Source organism: Perca flavescens, chromosome 15 (genome assembly GCF_004354835.1).
Source record: "Perca flavescens isolate YP-PL-M2 chromosome 15, PFLA_1.0, whole genome shotgun sequence".
Taxonomy (NCBI): domain Eukaryota; kingdom Metazoa; phylum Chordata; class Actinopteri; order Perciformes; family Percidae; genus Perca; species Perca flavescens.
In genome coordinates this window covers 680559-698008 of record NC_041345.1, presented here as the reverse complement: position 1 = coordinate 698008, position 17450 = coordinate 680559, and the positions used below count along the sequence as shown (strand labels likewise).

At 44.0% G+C, this 17450-nt stretch overlaps 1 protein-coding gene across 1 annotated transcript in view; it reads left to right on the top strand.

Moving 5' to 3' along the window:
* Nucleotides 1–287: 287 nt before the first annotated feature.
* The window catches only part of epor (erythropoietin receptor), a 39958-nt gene continuing 22795 nt past the window's right edge, over nt 288–17450 (top strand). Inside the window, exons 1-5 of the mRNA XM_028599954.1 lie at nt 288–338; nt 1797–1912; nt 3365–3500; nt 5437–5603; nt 12003–12157. Of these exons, the coding sequence (XP_028455755.1) occupies nt 328–338; nt 1797–1912; nt 3365–3500; nt 5437–5603; nt 12003–12157 (585 nt within the window). The 5' untranslated portion in view covers nt 288–327. The remainder of the gene's footprint in view (nt 339–1796; nt 1913–3364; nt 3501–5436; nt 5604–12002; nt 12158–17450) is intronic.

Below are 17450 nucleotides of genomic sequence, written 5' to 3'. Positions count from 1 at the left end.
ATCAGACATGGATTTCGGTGGAGATAGGAGTATATCCAGCTGTTCCTAGAGTGGCATTAACCTTAGTGTATGGGACGTAGGAGTGTAAAGGATGGGAATACTTGTTCCAGCAGTAGCTGAATGGCGTCATGTGAGTGAAGTGCAGCCTGTCTTTACATCATCCTGGGATCAGGCTGTCTTCTCCGCTTTCAGGTGACGCAAAGAGTCTCTGAGGTGTCTTTAAACTGACGGGGATGGGCAGCAGAAGGGGGGGTCGGGGGGGCTTATCACGGGTGATGAAACGAAAGCGTCTGCAGAGCTGATAGAGCTGGTCGAACGAAGAAAAACATGCGGGTGCAGTGAGTAGATAAGAAACAGTTTGCTGCGTCTGAGGTGTGTGTGTGTGTGAGTACTCTGTGTTTCCGTTACTTTGGGCACATGCAGGGATTAGCCTGGCCCGGGGCCAGAGCGGGGGGGTGTGGTTGCCTGTGGAGCTCTGAATGTTTTCCTCGTGTTGTCCTACGGTCGACCCAGCAGCTTTCTGTTTTTCTGGGTCAGAATTTCAAATTCAAAATTTTTTTATTTTACGTTTTGGTCACTTTCATCCAAGTATTTGGTCACTTTTTCTGATGTTTTTTGTCAATTTCTTGATGTGCTTTTTTGGGACTTTGTTGCTTTTTTCCCTCGTGTTTTTTTGGAGGTTTTTCCAACATTTTTGATATAAGATATGGGACTTTTTTGCAACAAAAATGCGGGTATTATGAAATCGTGCAAGCCATTTTGCGCGGAAATCTGCAATTTATGCGGCGAAAGTGCGGCGTATTTGAAAAAATGCGGCCCCCGCACAAAATATGCGGACTTTGGCTGATTATGCGTTGAATTACACGTTTGCATAATTACGTTTTTCTGGAGGGACTGAATACCCACCGTCCAATATAAAACCAACTTTACCACGGTTCACCCGATAACACTTACATAGCCTATATTAAATATTTTAAATTTCATTATCTATCCATCCATCTACCCACCTTCCCACCCACCCAGTGTTGTTGTCTAATGTATTGTGTGTGTGTGTGTGTGTATATATATATATATATATATATATATATATATATATATATATATATATATATATATATCCCTATTGTCCTCCCCCAGGGAAGTTTTGAGCATAAGCAACTTCATTTTTTTTGCATTCAGATACACTTTAATGCACCAATATACGGTGGAAATCCCTTTATTTAACCTATGTGAAGAAGAAAAACAGATGGCAATTCAAAATATATCAAAAATATAATGGAAAGTATGTTTTGTGTGTGTCACTGGTCATTTCTAAGTGGGTATATGGAGATGCTGGAGCTTTCTCGGTGGATATAATGCGTATAACTGCGTATCACGTACACACCGCTGTACCTACCTACGTTTGCGCTTTTACACACGTAACGTAACACCTACTCTCTCTCTCTCTCTCTCTCTCTCTCTCTCTCTCTCTCTCAGCAGCACAAACAAGTTGTAAACATCAATGAGTGCGTGATTCCCGCCCATCAACAAGAGAGTAAAACGTTTTTTTTGCCACACCTCTCCTTCACTAACTTTTGCAGAAAGTAAACAGCTCGGCTCCACACACACACACAGACACACACACACACACCTTCCTTATCTGTCACTAGCAGGCGCGTAACCGCGCTGCGCTATCCGTGCTATCTAAAGTAGAAGCAGCCTCTCCTCTGTCAGAGCTGCAGCAGACCCGCTCCAGCCAGCTTGTTTTCTAGTTATGCCGGCGGGCAGCAGCAGGCTGAAAGTCTTTCTGCTCCCAGACAAGCCAGAAGGATGAAATGCGCTCACCTGAGCAGGTTGGTGGCGGTTTGGGGGATATTGTGCGCCGTGTGGAAAGCTTCCATCGTCCAGGGCGCGCGAGATTTCGAGAAAAAAGGTAAGATAAAACTGTTTATATTGTTACCTGTAGTGAATATAGAAATATAGAATAGAAAGTTTTAAATTAGATTTAAAGATAACATCAGAACTCCCTCTTTAGTTGAATTCATAACATCAAAATGTACGCATAGGTCTGAAATTGTTTTCATTATTCGATTAATCGTGTGGTCCATGAAATGTCAGAAAATTGTGAAAAATGTTCATCGCAGTTTCTCAAAGTCCAAGCTGATGTCAGTCTTAAACCCCAAAGATATTCAGTTTAATGTGATATAAAACAGGAGAGAGCAGGACATCTCCATATTTGAGAGGCTGAAAACATCCATTTTTGTATGAAAAATTACTTAAACTAATAATTGATCATCAAAGTAGTTGGCAATGATTTCTCTGTCTATCGACTAATGGATTAGTCCACTAATTGTTGCCGCTCTACGTGTTTGTCTCGTTCAGCTTTGTTGTCCTTGTTTAGAGCTGTAATCTGTGTCAGTACGGGTTCAGCCTCAGGCCTCCTACACGCTGGCTGCGTGGTGCTTTCTACGTCTTCCCCCACCAGAAAGGTGTCTGACGCAGCGCTGCTGCTAGCCTTGTCTGGACACATCATTTATAATAATAATAATAATAATTTATTTTATAATCATAATAATAATTTATACTGTTTATTGATCCCCAGTGGGGAAATTACAATTTCAAACATGGATGTTTCCCATAAACATAAACATATTCTGATCTGATTCCAGCAAAGACAAAGTCGGCAGTATTGACGGCAGAATAGGCTCCAGAATATTTCCTTCTGGATTGACAGGTGACATATTAGAAAATCTAAAATTATTTATTCATTATTTTAAATTACATTTATATATCTGCATTTATATCAAAACCTCAAGACTTTCAAACATCAATACGTCATTTAGAGTGGCGTGAAAAATAGGCATCGGCCCTATTTCTAGCGTGCACGTGTTTACTGAGACATGCGTGTCACGCAGGCAGCGTGCACGCTCTAACCTGTTACCATGGGAACCCAAATTAACACGGACACGCCACGCAGCCAGTGTGCAGGAGGCCTTACTTGGCCTGATTCTGATACGCTACGTGACAATAACCAGCTAAATCCTCCTCCTCAATTTGAGTTTGAAACTCTCTCCTTTAGGTCGTAGATTCACAGTATCTCAGTTCAATAAATCGGATTAATTGGCAAGTTGTTTAGAATTTTTGTAGAGATCGCTGCTGTAGTATTGTGTGAAATTAGGTTGGAACATTTTTGTACTTAATGTTATTGTAGTGTTATCTTTTCGTTTAGGCTTGTACACGTGTTTGTTTCTTGCACTCCTGACTGCAAATGAAGTCCCCCGTCTGGGATGATAAAGTGACTGAACTGAACTGAAAGCAAAAACCTTTTGGCCTTCGTCTTCTCCCATTTCTTCTCTCTGTTGCTTCCTGACTTCACCTTTCTCAGTGGCGATGCTGCTCAGAGAGGAGCCACAAAACCCAAAGTGCTTCGCTGAAGGCAGGAAGGACTTCACGTGCTTCTGGGAGGAAGATGAGGAGAGGGCCGGCTCCGTGGACCAGTACTCTTTCACATACACCTACCAGTAAGTCCCAGTCAGGACCAGACAGAGTATAGCAACAATACTGGAGCTCAGAGGGTTTTTTATTCTATTTTATTCCCAAACATTTTCTCTAATACAGATGATGATGAACTGAGAGCTTAGCGAGAAAACTAGCCGGCCGGCCACAAAATTAGTCAAATGTAACAACTTCATGTTTCATTCACAGTCTTGTCACAGCATAACGAGCACCACGCTATCACCACATATACAACTTTGTAGTGTACTAGTATATATATACAACTAGTGTAGCATTATAGCACTGCGGGTGGAATTAGCAAGCTAGCTAACTAACTATCTAACAAGCTACCAAACAAGCTAGCTAACAAACTATCTAACAAGCTATTAAACCAGCTAGCTAACTAGCTATATAACAAGCTATTAGACAAGCTACAAAACAAGCTAGCTAACTAACCAACAAGCTATTAAACAAGCTACAAAACAAGCTAGCTAACTAACTACCAAACAAGCTAGCTAACTAACCATCCAACAAGCTATCAAACAAGCTATTAAACAAGCTAGCTAGCTTTATATTTGCTAACATAGCGGACTGATCGAATAATACAATGGTTATAATATTTTTTTTGTCATGACTAATTCATGAATGACTCAGCATCATCTGTATTGTTTAAAGTGATGGTTGGGAGTAATTTCCCCCTAGGCTGCTTTGCACCTTGACCTCGAGCCAAACAACCCCCCAGAAGCTTTTTCCCCCTTGTTATAACGTTGGTCGAGTTAGCGTTATCAGCTGGTTAGCTTAGTGCGGGCACTAATGGATCCAGTTCGTATCTTGTAAATTACCCCACTAATAATGCCCAGAATGATACCAAACTTCTACAGTAGTACAAATAGGTTCTCGGCTGCTACCGTGCTAGATCCCGCGAGATCCTGCACAGAGCACAACATCTATTGCTTTTAAACCGCAGCCGGGATCTATCCAACTGTGTGGCATCTTGTCCTGTCGCCTCACACTGCAGTAGCTGCTTCTGCTGGTCACTCACTTCTTGATTCTTCTTTACCAGTAGTCTCTTCCGGCAATAGATGTTGTGCTCTATGCGTGATCTCGCGGGATCTTGCGCGGTAGCAGCCGAGAGGAGTATCCATCAGGCAAGTGTTATTTAAATATAATTCTGGTGTAGTTACAAACTTTCTAATGCCTCGTTTTATAAGTACAGAACCTATTTGTACTAGTGTAGAAGTTTGGTATCATTCCAGGCATTATTAGTGGGGAACTTTAAGAGATACAAACATGGATCCATTAGTGCCTGCACTAAGCTAACCAGCTGATAATGCTAACTTGACCAACGTTATAACAAGGGGAAAAAGCTTCTGGGGGGTTGTTTGGCTCGAGATCACGGTGCAAAGAAGCCTAGGGGGAAATTACTCCGAACCATCACTTTAAAGTGAATGAGAACAGCTCTGTCAGCCTACTGATCAGTCCCTCCAGAAAAATGCAATCCCATAATCAGCCAAAGTCTGCATATTAATGCGGTGGGAGGGCGCATTTTTTCAAATATGCCGCACTTTCGCTGCATAAATTGCCGATTTCTGCGCAAAATATGCAAGGCTTGCATGATTTCATAACCCCTGCATTTTCCTTGCACAAAAGTCCCATTAATATATCTTAGCAGAAAGTTGAAAAATGTTGTTTACTTCACACAAGAACAGCCATTTTCCCCTGTTGCCATGGGAACGTTATGAAGTGACGTAATTACGCGACGTGAACATCATCGAAAAGCAGTTCTCTTTTTCATCAATCCGCAGTTTTTGCAAGTTCCCACAATTTCATCGCATAAAATTGCATAAATATCCCACATATTCCATTGCATTTTTTAAGAAAACGTGCTGCACAATCAAGGATTTTTGCCCCATAACAATCACAAAAAAACTCACTGACTGACTGTCTCTCTGTCCCGAGCAGGAATGAGAACAGCAGCACGTGTCCACTGAGATCACTTCCTGCCTCCGGAGGGAAGAGGCTGTTCGTCTGCCGTCTGAACCGAACGCAGATGTTTGTCCAAATGGACATAAGAGTTCATCGACTGGGAACACTGATCCACAATCGCAGCCTTCTCATCGAGCTTGTCTGTGAGTTATTTCACTGCAAACTGTGCCACTGATTTCACTAAACAGCTGCGTGATCCTTTTCATAGCCTCTTAAATTCCTCATATTTGATGTTTTAAAGCGGTTTTCTTTAATACTTTACATTAACAATTGATCACATATATGTATGTGAAAGCAAACTCTTAACCCTTACCCTCACATAACCTAATTCTAACCCTAATCCTAAAACCAAGTCTTAACCCTCAAACAGCCCTTTAACCTTGTGGGGTCCAGCATTTTGGACCCCACAAGGCTGTGCAGACCCCACAAGTATACTGTATTCTCCAGTTTTTGGACCCCACGAATATAGTTAAACAGGTACACACACACACACACACACACACACACAGACACACACACCAAAAACACCGTCACCATCTAAACAAAAGGCAAATATTTTGTCGTTTTCACCAGAAGTATTATTTGTGTAAACAGGACCTTAACGCAATGCAAAATGGTGATTGGCTTGCCCAGCTTATTAATAGCCGGTGTATGTTCATTTCAGCTTCAGACCAGTTTGTAGATGTTATTTAGATGGCACCAACATGTGGCCTAATCATAACTGGCCAAAATTTTGAGCGTTAAACACTTAATTTCCTGCATTCAGGTGAATTTTTATGCGACCTATTTCTAGCTTTTTCTGAATCAATTTATGCTGGAAATATCTTTATGTAAAGATTGGTCAAATCGGAGTTATCGTGAGCAAATGAAATGATCTGCAATCAGATCGTACCATTCACATCAAGCAAGGAAGACTAGCATGCTGTGGTGCACTGCTCATTGTTGTGCAATTATTCCCTCTTAGTTAAAAATAATAAATCATCATCACGCACTTCACCAACTCACCGGAGACACCAACTGTCTCAGCTATTTTATCCCATCCCTTGTTCTTTTTAACTGGTCCCTATACCCAAACACCCTCACATCATAAATGATAGGGGGACCCAGCAGCAGCCATGAGGAGCTTTTCCTCTGTTTTCTCAGAACTAATGTTTTGGTAGGAACCAAAGTTTAGTTTATTTAGCAGGACAATGTGCAGTTACATTAAAAAGATGGCTGCACCAGATTTAGCATTATGCTACTTTCCATCTGTAGTCCTCCACAATTATAATGACATGACAGAGTTGAGTTCATGACAAAAACAATAAACATAACATGTTTATACAACAAGACAGTTAAGACAATATAAATAGACTATTTACACCGAAGGTGCGATACACAAATATACACAACAATGGAATAAAAAGCATCGTATGTTTCTCTGGGATCAGCCAGCACGAAGGACACTATTTGGTTGCTGGTTGTTTACCGCTGAACCGCGTCATAGCTCATTACCATAAAGTTGACCAAACTTCAACTTTCTGCCAGCTTCCGTTGAAAATGAATGACTTCGCTAACTTTAAAGCTCAAGTCGGCCGTGGTGTGTGCGTACATCTACAGTTTCAACTCTTTATTCTCCGGTAGATCGACTTTTCTAATTCTTTCTGAGTTAGCACGCATGTAACCTAGGTATTTTTCTCTTTTTTTGGGGAAATAACCTCCTTAAATGTGCATATGACAATTATTAACCTCACTGATAAATCAATAATTTATACTATTTATTGTATACTGTTACAATTTACACTCTGTTTGTTAGAAATCACTACACACAGATGCTCAGGACCTCTTCATGCACAAATGGAGAGATGTCAGACTGAGTTGGGTTGCCAGTGCTGGACCAGCACCCTGAGTGGTTTGGGGGGAACGGTGCCTTGCTCAAGAGCACCTGGCAGTGCCCAGGAGGTGTACTGGCATCTCTCCAGCTACCAATCCAAACTCTGTACTTTGGTCCGTACTGGGACTTGAACCAGGGACCCTCCGGTTCCCAAACCAAGTCCCTACGGACTGAACTACTGCCGCCCCCTAATTAATTGTAATGAGTTATGGAACCCCTGGACTGTAATATTTCAGATGATTTCTGCTCATCCATTCATCCGGAAAATAAGTTTCAACCAAGGGGGGTAAGCTTCGCTCCAGAACTCGAACCTCCGATGGCGCCATTTTGTTGCTACAAAGCGATCACTTCTTGTTAGCATTACACTGACCGCAATTTGTTTTTTTCCGTCACTTTGACAGAGAATAACTTTACATCTGAAGCGTTTAAAGACTCTATTTCTCCGTTGTTTATTTCTAAAGAAACACGACGATGTATAAAAGGCTCCATTACCTTGTAGCTCACGTTATGGCTCCGTAGCAGACGCTTTTATAACAATAGGCTAACGATTGGGTCATAACCACGAGACTTACTGTCACACAGTAGAGGAATTACCGTATAGTACAGGAGAAGCTCACAGGCAGTTTGGACTTCCATTATCTGTTTAGGTTTAATTACTAATGTTAACTAGCATGTTAGTGATCAGTAATTACTAATGTTAACTAGCATGTTAGTGATCAGTAATTACTAATGTTAACTAGCATGTTAGTGATCAGTAATTACTAATGTTAACTAGCATGTTAGTGATCAGTAATTACTAATGTTAACTATCATGTTAGTGATCAGTAATTACTAATGTTAACTAGCATGTTAGTGATCAGTAAAAATATACCTACACTCTCCGTCTCTGTAAGATTGGCAATGATTGAGATTTTCTCAGTTTCCCAGTGTTTGCCAGTGTTTGCCAGTGTTTGCCAGTGTTTGCCAGTGTTTGCCAGTGTTTGCCAGTGTTTCTCAGTGTTTGCCAGTGTTTGCCAGTATTTCCCAGTGTTGGCCAGTGTTTCCCAGTGTTTCCCAGTGTTTCCCAGTGTTTCCCAGTGTTTCCCAGTGTTTCCCAGTGTTTCCCAGTGTTTGCCAGTATTTCCCAGTGTTTGCCAGTGTTTGCCAGTATTTCCCAGTATTTCCCAGTGTTGGCCAGTGTTGGCCAGTGTTGCCAGTGTTTGCCAGTGTTTGCCAGTGTTTGCCAGTGTTTCTCAGTGTTTGCCAGTATTTCCCAGTATTTCCCAGTATTTCCCAGTGTTGGCCAGTGTTGGCCAGTGTTGCCAGTGTTGGCCAGTGTTCCCAGTGTTTCCCAGTGTGTCCCCAGTGTTTGCCAGTGTTTGCCAGTGTTTCTCAGTTTATCAGTGTTTGCCAGTGTTTCTCAGTGTTTCTCAGTGTTTCTCAGTGTTTGCCAGTGTTTCTCAATGTTTGCCAGTGTTTGCCAGTGTTTCTCAGTGTTTCTCAGTGTTTCTCAGTGTTTCTCAGTGTTTCCCAGTGTTTCTCAGTGTTTCTCAGTGTTTACCAGTGTTTGCCAGTGTTTGCCAGTGTTGGCCAGTGTTTGCCAGTGTTTCTCAGTGTTTCCCAGTGTTTGCCAGTGTTTGCCAGTGTTTCTCAGTTTATCAGTGTTTGCCAGTGTTTGCCAGTGTTTGCCAGTGTTTCTCAGTGTTTCCCAGTGTTTCCCAGTGTTTCTCAGTGTTTCTCAGTGTTTCTCAGTGTTTGCCAGTGTTTGCCAGTGTTTGCCAGTGTTTATCAGTGTTTGCCAGTGTTTGCCAGTGTTTCTCAGTGTTTGCCAGTGTTTATCAGTGTTTATCAGTGTTTGCCAGTGTTTGCCAGTGTTTCCCAGTGTTTCCCAGTGTTTCTCAGTGTTTCTCAGTGTTTCTCAGTGTTTGCCAGTGTTTGCCAGTGTTTGCCAGTGTTTGCCAGTGTTTGCCAGTGTTTGCCAGTGTTTGCCAGTGTTTGCCAGTGTTTGCCAGTGTTTGCCAGTGTTTGCCAGTGTTTGCCAGTTTATCAGTGTTTCCCAGTGTTTGCCAGTGTTTGCCAGTGTTTGCCAGTGTTTGCCAGTGTTTGCCAGTGTTTCTCAGTGTTTGCCAGTGTTTGCCAGTGTTTGCCAGTGTTTGCCAGTGTTTCTCAGTGTTTCCCAGTGTTTCCCAGTGTTTCCCAGTGTTTCTCAGTGTTTCTCAGTGTTTGCCAGTGTTTATCAGTGTTTATCAGTGTTTATCAGTGTTTGCCAGTGTTTCCCAGTGTTTCCCAGTGTTTCTCAATGTTTCTCAGTGTTTCTCAGTGTTTGCCAGTGTTTCTCAGTGTTTGCCATTGTTTCTCAGTGTTTGCCAGTGTTTGCCAGTATTTCCCAGTGTTGGCCAGTGTTGGCCAGTGTTGGCCAGTGTTTGCCAGTGTTTGCCAGTGTTTCTCAGTGTTTGCCAGTGTTTGCCAGTGTTTCTCAGTGTTTGCCAGTATTTCCCAGTGTTGGCCAGTGTTGGCCAGTGTTTGCCAGTGTTTCTCAGTGTTTGCCAGTGTTTGCCAGTATTTCCCAGTGTTGGCCAGTGTTGGCCAGTGTTGGCCAGTGTTGGCCAGTGTTGGCCAGTGTTTGCCAGTGTTTGCCAGTGTTTCCCAGTGTTTCTCAGTGTTTCTCAGTGTTTGCATGTTAGTGATCAGTAATTACTAATGTTAACTAGCATGTTAGTGATCAGTAATTACTAATGTTAACTAGCATGTTAGTGATCAGTAATTACTAATGTTAACTAGCATGTTAGTGATCAGTAATTACTAATGTTAACTAGCATGTTAGTGATCAGTAATTACTAATGTTAACTAGCATGTTAGTGATCAGTAAAAATATACCTACACTCTCCGTCTCTGTAAGATTGGCAATGATTGAGATTTTCTCAGTTTCCCAGTGTTTCCCAGTGTTTCCCAGTGTTTCCCAGTGTTTCTCAGTGTTTCTCAGTGTTTGCCAGTGTTTCTCAGTGTTTGCCAGTGTTTGCCAGTGTTTGCCAGTGTTTGCCAGTATTTCCCAGTGTTGGCCAGTGTTGGCCAGTGTTGGCCAGTGTTGGCCAGTGTTGGCCAGTGTTGGCCAGTGTTTGCCAGTGTTTCCCAGTGTTTCTCAGTGTTTCCCAGTGTTTGCCAGTATTTCCCAGTGTTTGCCAGTGTTTGCCAGTATTTCCCAGTGTTGGCCAGTGTTGGCCAGTGTTTCTCAGTGTTTGCCAGTGTTTGCCAGTGTTTCTCAGTGTTTCCCAGTGTTTGCCAGTGTTGGCCAGTGTTTGCCAGTGTTTCTCAGTGTTTCTCAGTGTTTGCCAGTGTTGGCCAGTGTTTCTCAGTGTTTGCCAGTGTTTGCCAGTGTTTCTCAGTGTTTCTCAGTGTTTGCCAGTGTTGGCCAGTGTTTGCCAGTGTTTCTCAGTGTTTCCCAGTGTTGGCCAGTGTTTCTCAGTGTTTGCCAGTGTTTGCCAGTGTTTGCCAGTGTTTCTCAGTTTATCAGTGTTTCCCAGTGTTTCCCAGTGTTTCCCAGTGTTTCCCAGTGTTTCCCAGTGTTTCTCAGTGTTTGCCAGTGTTTGCCAGTGTTTGCCAGTGTTTGCCAGTGTTTCTCAGTGTTTGCCAGTGTTTCTCAGTGTTTCCCAGTGTTTCTCAGTGTTTGCCAGTGTTTCTCAGTGTTTGCCAGTGTTTGCCAGTATTTCCCAGTATTTGCCAGTGTTGGCCAGTGTTGGCCAGTGTTGGCCAGTGTTTGCCAGTGTTTGCCAGTGTTGGCCAGTGTTTGCCAGTGTTTCCCAGTGTTTCTCAGTGTTTCTCAGTGTTTGCCAGTGTTTGCCAGTGTTTGCCAGTGTTTCTCAGTGTTTGCCAGTGTTTGCCAGTGTTTCCCAGTGTTTCCCAGTGTTTCCCAGTGTTTCTCAGTGTTTCTCAGTGTTTGCCAGTGTTTGCCAGTGTTTGCCAGTGTTTATCAGTGTTTATCAGTGTTTGCCAGTGTTTGCCAGTGTTTGCCAGTGTTCCCCAGTGTTTGCCAGTGTTTGCCAGTGTTTGCCAGTGTTTGCCAGTGTTTCCCAGTGTTTCTCAGTGTTTCTCAGTGTTTGCCAGTGTTTGCCAGTGTTTGCCAGTGTTTCTCAGTGTTTCTCAGTGTTTCTCAGTGTTTCTCAGTGTTTCCCAGTGTTTGCCAGTGTTTGCCAGTGTTTCTCAGTGTTTCCCAGTGTTTCTCAGTGTTTGCCGGTGTTTGCCAGTGTTTGCCAGTGTTTGCCAGTGTTTGCCAGTGTTTGCCAGTGTTTCTCATTGTTTCTCATTGTTTCTCATTGTTTCTCAGTGTTTGCCAGTGTTTGCCAGTGTTCGCCAGTGTTCGCCAGTGTTTGCCAGTGTTTCTCATTGTTTCTCAGTGTTTGCCAGTGTTTGCCAGTGTTTGCCAGTGTTTCTCATTGTTTCTCAGTGTTCGCCAGTGTTTGCCAGTGTTTGCCAGTGTTTCTCAGTGTTTGCCAGTGTTTGCCAGTGTTTGCCAGTGTTTGCCAGTGTTTCTCAGTGTTTCTCAGTGTTTCTCAGTGTTTCTCAGTGTTTGCCAGTGTTTGCCAGTGTTTGCCAGTGTTTGCCAGTGTTTGCCAGTGTTCGCCAGTGTTCGCCAGTGTTTGCCAGTGTTTCCCACCTTCCCTCACAAGCTGCCTCGTGTCTTTGTGCTCGCCAGTTCTTCTGGACCCTCCGGGTAACGTTACGGTGAGCCGTACGGGTCAGCGAGACCAGCTCAACGTCAGCTGGGTGCCCCCCCCCCTGAAGTACATGGACGACAGCATGATGTACGAGGTCAGCTACACCACGGACGATGACAGCCACGTGGGGCAGGTATGACCTCATCACAAACACACACACAGACAGAAACACACACAGATACACACACACACACACACACACATATACACAGACACACGCACACACACAACACACACACACACAGAGACACACACACACAGAGACACACACACACACACACACACACACACACACACACACACACACACACACAGAGACACACGCGCACAGACACACACACACACACAGACACAGACACACACACAGACACACACACACACACACACACACACACACACACACACTAACACACACAGACACACACACACAGACACACACACACACAGAGACACACACGCACGAACACACACACACACACACACACACAGACACACACACAGACACACACACACACACACACACACACACACACACACACACACACAGAGACACACACGACACACACACACACACACACACACAGACACACACACACACACACACACAGACACACACACACACACACACACACACACAGACACACACACACACACACACAGACACACACACACACACACACACAGACACACACACACACACACACACACACACACACACACAGACACACAGCCTTGTCTCTCTCACATGTCTCCAGAAACACTACTTTAGTCTGATATGAGATCAGATTGTGAGCGAGCCTCCATGATGGTCAGGGATGGATGTATGAAGAGAACTACCGTCCAATGAGAGAGCTCAGAAGAACATTAAGACAACATGGGCTCGGCTTTTCGCATTCTTGGCCCACGACGTCACGATGGCCACTAGCGCACTAGCAACAATTTGTTTGTGTTGTCTTAGCAACCGGTAGCAACATGCTCGTTCACGAGCTTATCTCTCGTCTCTCTGGCGAACTCAGGAACACGCCGTTTTGATTGTACACCACCCTGTAGTGTAGTGGACCAGTACTGATGAGGGTCTGGGTTAGTGGACCGGTACTGATGAGGGTCTGGGTTAGTGGACCGGTACTGATGAGGGTCTGGGTTAGTGGACCGGTACTGATGAGGGTCTGGGTTAGTGGACCGGTACTGATGAGGGTCTGGGTTAGTGGACCCGGTACTGATGAGGGTCTGGGTTGGTGGACCAGTACTGATGAGGGTCTGGGTTAGTGGACCGGTACTGATGAGGGTCTGGGTTAGTGGACCGGTACTGATGAGGGTCTGGGTTAGTGGACCGGTACTGATGAGGGTCTGGGTTGGTGGACCGGTACTGATGAGGGTCTGGGTTAGTGGACCGGTACTGATGAGGGTCTGGTGGACCAAACATGATGAGGGTTTGGGTTAGTGGACCGGTACTGATGAGGGTTTGGGTTAGTGGACCCGGTACTGATGAGGGTCTGGGTTAGTGGACCGGTACTGATGAGGGTCTGGGTTGGTGGACCCGGTACTGATGAGGGTTTGGGTTAGTGGACCCGGTACTGATGAGGGTCTGGGTTAGTGGACCGGTACTGATGAGGGTCTGGGTTGGTGGACGGTACTGATGAGGTCTGGGTTGGTGGACGGTACTGATGAGGGTCTGGGTTAGTGGACCGGTACTGATGAGGGTCTGGTGGACCGGTACTGATGAGGGTTTGGGTTAGTGGACCGGGTACTGATGAGGGGTTTGGGTTAGTGGACCGGTACTGATGAGGGTCTGGGTTAGTGGACCGGTACTGATGAGGGTCTGGGTTGGTGGACCGGTACTGATAAGGGTTTGGGTTAGTGGACCGGTACTGATGAGGGTTTGGGTTAGTGGACCGGTACTGATGAGGGTCTGGGTTAGTGGACCGGTACTGATGAGGGTCTGGGTTGGTGGACCGGTACTGATGAGGGTCTGGGTTAGTGGACAGGTACTGATGAGGGTCTGGTGGACCGGTACTGTTGAGGGTTTGGGTTAGTGGACCGGTACTGATGAGGGTTTGGGTTAGTAGACCGGTACTGATGAGGGTTTGGGTTAGTAGACCGGTACTGATGAGGGTCTGGGTTAGTGGACCGGTACTGATGAGGGTCTGGGTTAGTGAACCCGGTACTGATGAGGGTCTGGGTTAGTGGACCGGTACTGATGAGGGTCTGGGTTGGTGGACAGGTACTGATGGGGGTCTGGTGGACCCGGTACTGTTGAGGGTTTGGGTTAGTGGACGGTACTGTTGAGGGTCTGGGTTAGTGAACCCGGTACTGATGAGGGTCTGGGTTAGTGGACCGGTACTGATGAGGGTCTGGGTTAGTGGACCCGGTACTATGAGGGGGTCTGGTGGACCCGGTACTGTTGAGGGTTTGGGTTAGTGGACCGGTACTGATGAGGGGGTTTGGTGGACGGTACTGTTGAGGGTTTGGGTTAGTGGACCGGTACTGTTGAGGGTTTGGGTTAGTGGACCGGTACTGATGAGGGTTTGGGTTAGTAGGCCCGTACTGATGAGGTCTCGGGGTTAGTGGACGGTACTGATGAGGGTCTGGGTTAGTAGACGGTACTGATGAGGGGTCTGGGTTAGTGGACCGGTACTGATGAGGGGTCTGGGTTAGTGGACAGGTACTGATGAGGGTCTGGTGGACCGGTACTGTTGAGGGTTTGGGTTAGTGGATAGGGGTACTGTTGAGGGTCTGGGTTAGTAGACCGGTACTGATGAGGGTCTGGGTTAGTGGACCGGTACTGATGAGGGTCTGGGTTAGTGGACCGGCCCTGATGAGAGTCTGGGTTAGTGGACTGGTACTGATGAGGGGTCTGGTGGACCGGTGCTGATGAGGGTTTGGGCAGTAGACCGGTACTGATGAGGGTCTGGGTTAGTGGACCGTACTGATGAGGGTCTGGGTTAGTGGACCGGTACTGATGAGGGTCTGGTGGACCGGTACTGATGAGGGTTTGTTAGTGGACCGGTACTGATGAGGGTCTGGGTTAGTGGACCCGGTACTGATGAGGTCTGGTGGACCGTACTGATGAGGGTTTGGGTTAGTAGACCGGTACTGATGAGGGTCTGGAGTTGGTGGACCGGTACTGATGAGGGTCTGGGTTAGTGGACCGGCACTGACGAGGGCCCAGTGACCGGTACTGTTGAGGGTTTGGGTTAGTGGACCGTACTGATGAGGGTTTGGGTTAGTAGACGGGTACTGATGAGGGTCTGGGTTAGTGGACCGTACTGATGAGGGTTTGGGTTAGTAGACCGGTACTGATGAGGGTTTGGGTTAGTAGACCGGTACTGATGAGGTCTGGGTTGGACCGGTACTGATGAGGGGTTTTGGGTTGTAGACCGGTACTGATGAGGGTCTGGGGCGGTAGACCGGTACTGATGAGGGTCTGGGTTGGTGGACCGGTACTGATGAGGGTTTGGGTTAGTAGACCGGTACTGATGAGGGTCTGGGTTGGTGGACCGGTACTGATGAGGGGGGCTGTTCTTGGGCAGGTGTGGTCCAGCCAGTCCTCGGCTGATCCTGAGAGGTCTGTGCTCCCTGACAGGAAGTACCATGCGAGTCCGAGTGAAGCTGGGAGGATCGAAGCAACGGGCATGGAGTTCCTGGACCGACCCGTCACCATGGAAACACTGCCTGCAGGTCAGCATCATTCACACGGATTATTCCCAATATTTCCCTCCTATATCAATTGATTGATTGATTATTCCCCAATATCTCCCTCCTATATCAATTGATTGATTGATTATTCCCCAATATTTCCTCCTATATCAATTCATTGATTGATTATTCCTCAATATTTCCTCCTATATCAATTCATTGATTGATTATTCCTCAATATTCCTCCTATATCAATTGATTGATTATTATTCCTCAATATTTCTCTTATATCAATTGATTGATTGATTATTCCCCAATATTTCCTCCTATATCAATTGATTAATTGATTATTCCCCAATACGCCCCTCCCATATCAATTGATTGATTGATTATTCCCCAATATTTCCTCCCATACAATATTTCCTCCTATATCAATTGATTGATTGATTATTCCCTCAATATTTCCCTATATCAATTGATTGATTGATTATTCCCCAATATTTCCTCTTATATCAATTGATTGATTGATTATTCCCAATATTTCCCCTCCTATCAATAATTGATTGATTGATTATTCCCCCTTAATATTTCCCTTTTATATCATCTGATTGATTGATTATTCCCAATATTTTCCCATACAATATTATTTTCCTATATCAATTGATTGATTAATTATTCCCCAATATTTCCTCCTATATCATTTGATTGATTGATTATTCCTCAATATTTCCCTCCATATATCAATTGATTGATTATTCCCCAATATTTCCTCTTATATCAATTCGATTGATTGATTATTTATTATTCCCCTATATCAACAATTGGAATAATTATTCCCCATTTCCCTATATTTTGGATTGATTGATTGATTTCCTCCCATACTATTGATTATTCCCCAATATTTCCTCCTATATCATTTGATTGATTGATTATTCCCCCAATATTTCCCTCCTATATCAATCAATTGATTGATTATTCCCCAATATTTCTCCTATATCATTTGGATTGATTGATTATTCCCTAATATTTCCTCCCATATCATTTGATTGATTGATTATTCCCCAATATTTCCTCCTATATCATTTTGATTGATTGATTATTCCCCAAATATTTCCCTCCTATATCAGTTCGGATTGATTATTCCCAATATTTCCTCCTTGATTGATTGATTATTCCCCAATATTTCCTCTCCTATATCAATTGATTGATTGATTATTCCCCAATATTTCCCTCCTAGGACAAATTGATTGATTATTCCCAATATTTCCCTCCCATATCAATTGACGATTGATTATTCCCCAATATTTCCTCCCATATCAATTTCGATTGATTGATTATTCCCCAATATTTCCCATATCAATTGATTGATTGATTATTCCCCCAATATTTCCTCCTATATCAACCGATTGATTGATTATTCCCAATATTTCCTCCTATCAATTGATTGATTGATTATTCTCAATATTTCCCTCTTATATCAATTGATTGATTTGATTATTCCCAATATTTCCTCCCATATCAATTGATTGATTGATTATTCCCAATATTTCTTATATCAATTGATTATCGATTATTCTCAATATTTCTCTTATATCAATTGATTGATTGATTATTCCCCAATATTTCCCTCCTATATCAATTGATTGATTGATTATTCTCAATATTTCCTCTTATATCAATTGATTGATTGATTATTCCCCAATATTTCCCTCCTATATCAATTGATTGATTGATTATTCCCATATTTCCCTCTATATCAATTGATTGATTGATTATTCCCAATATTTCCA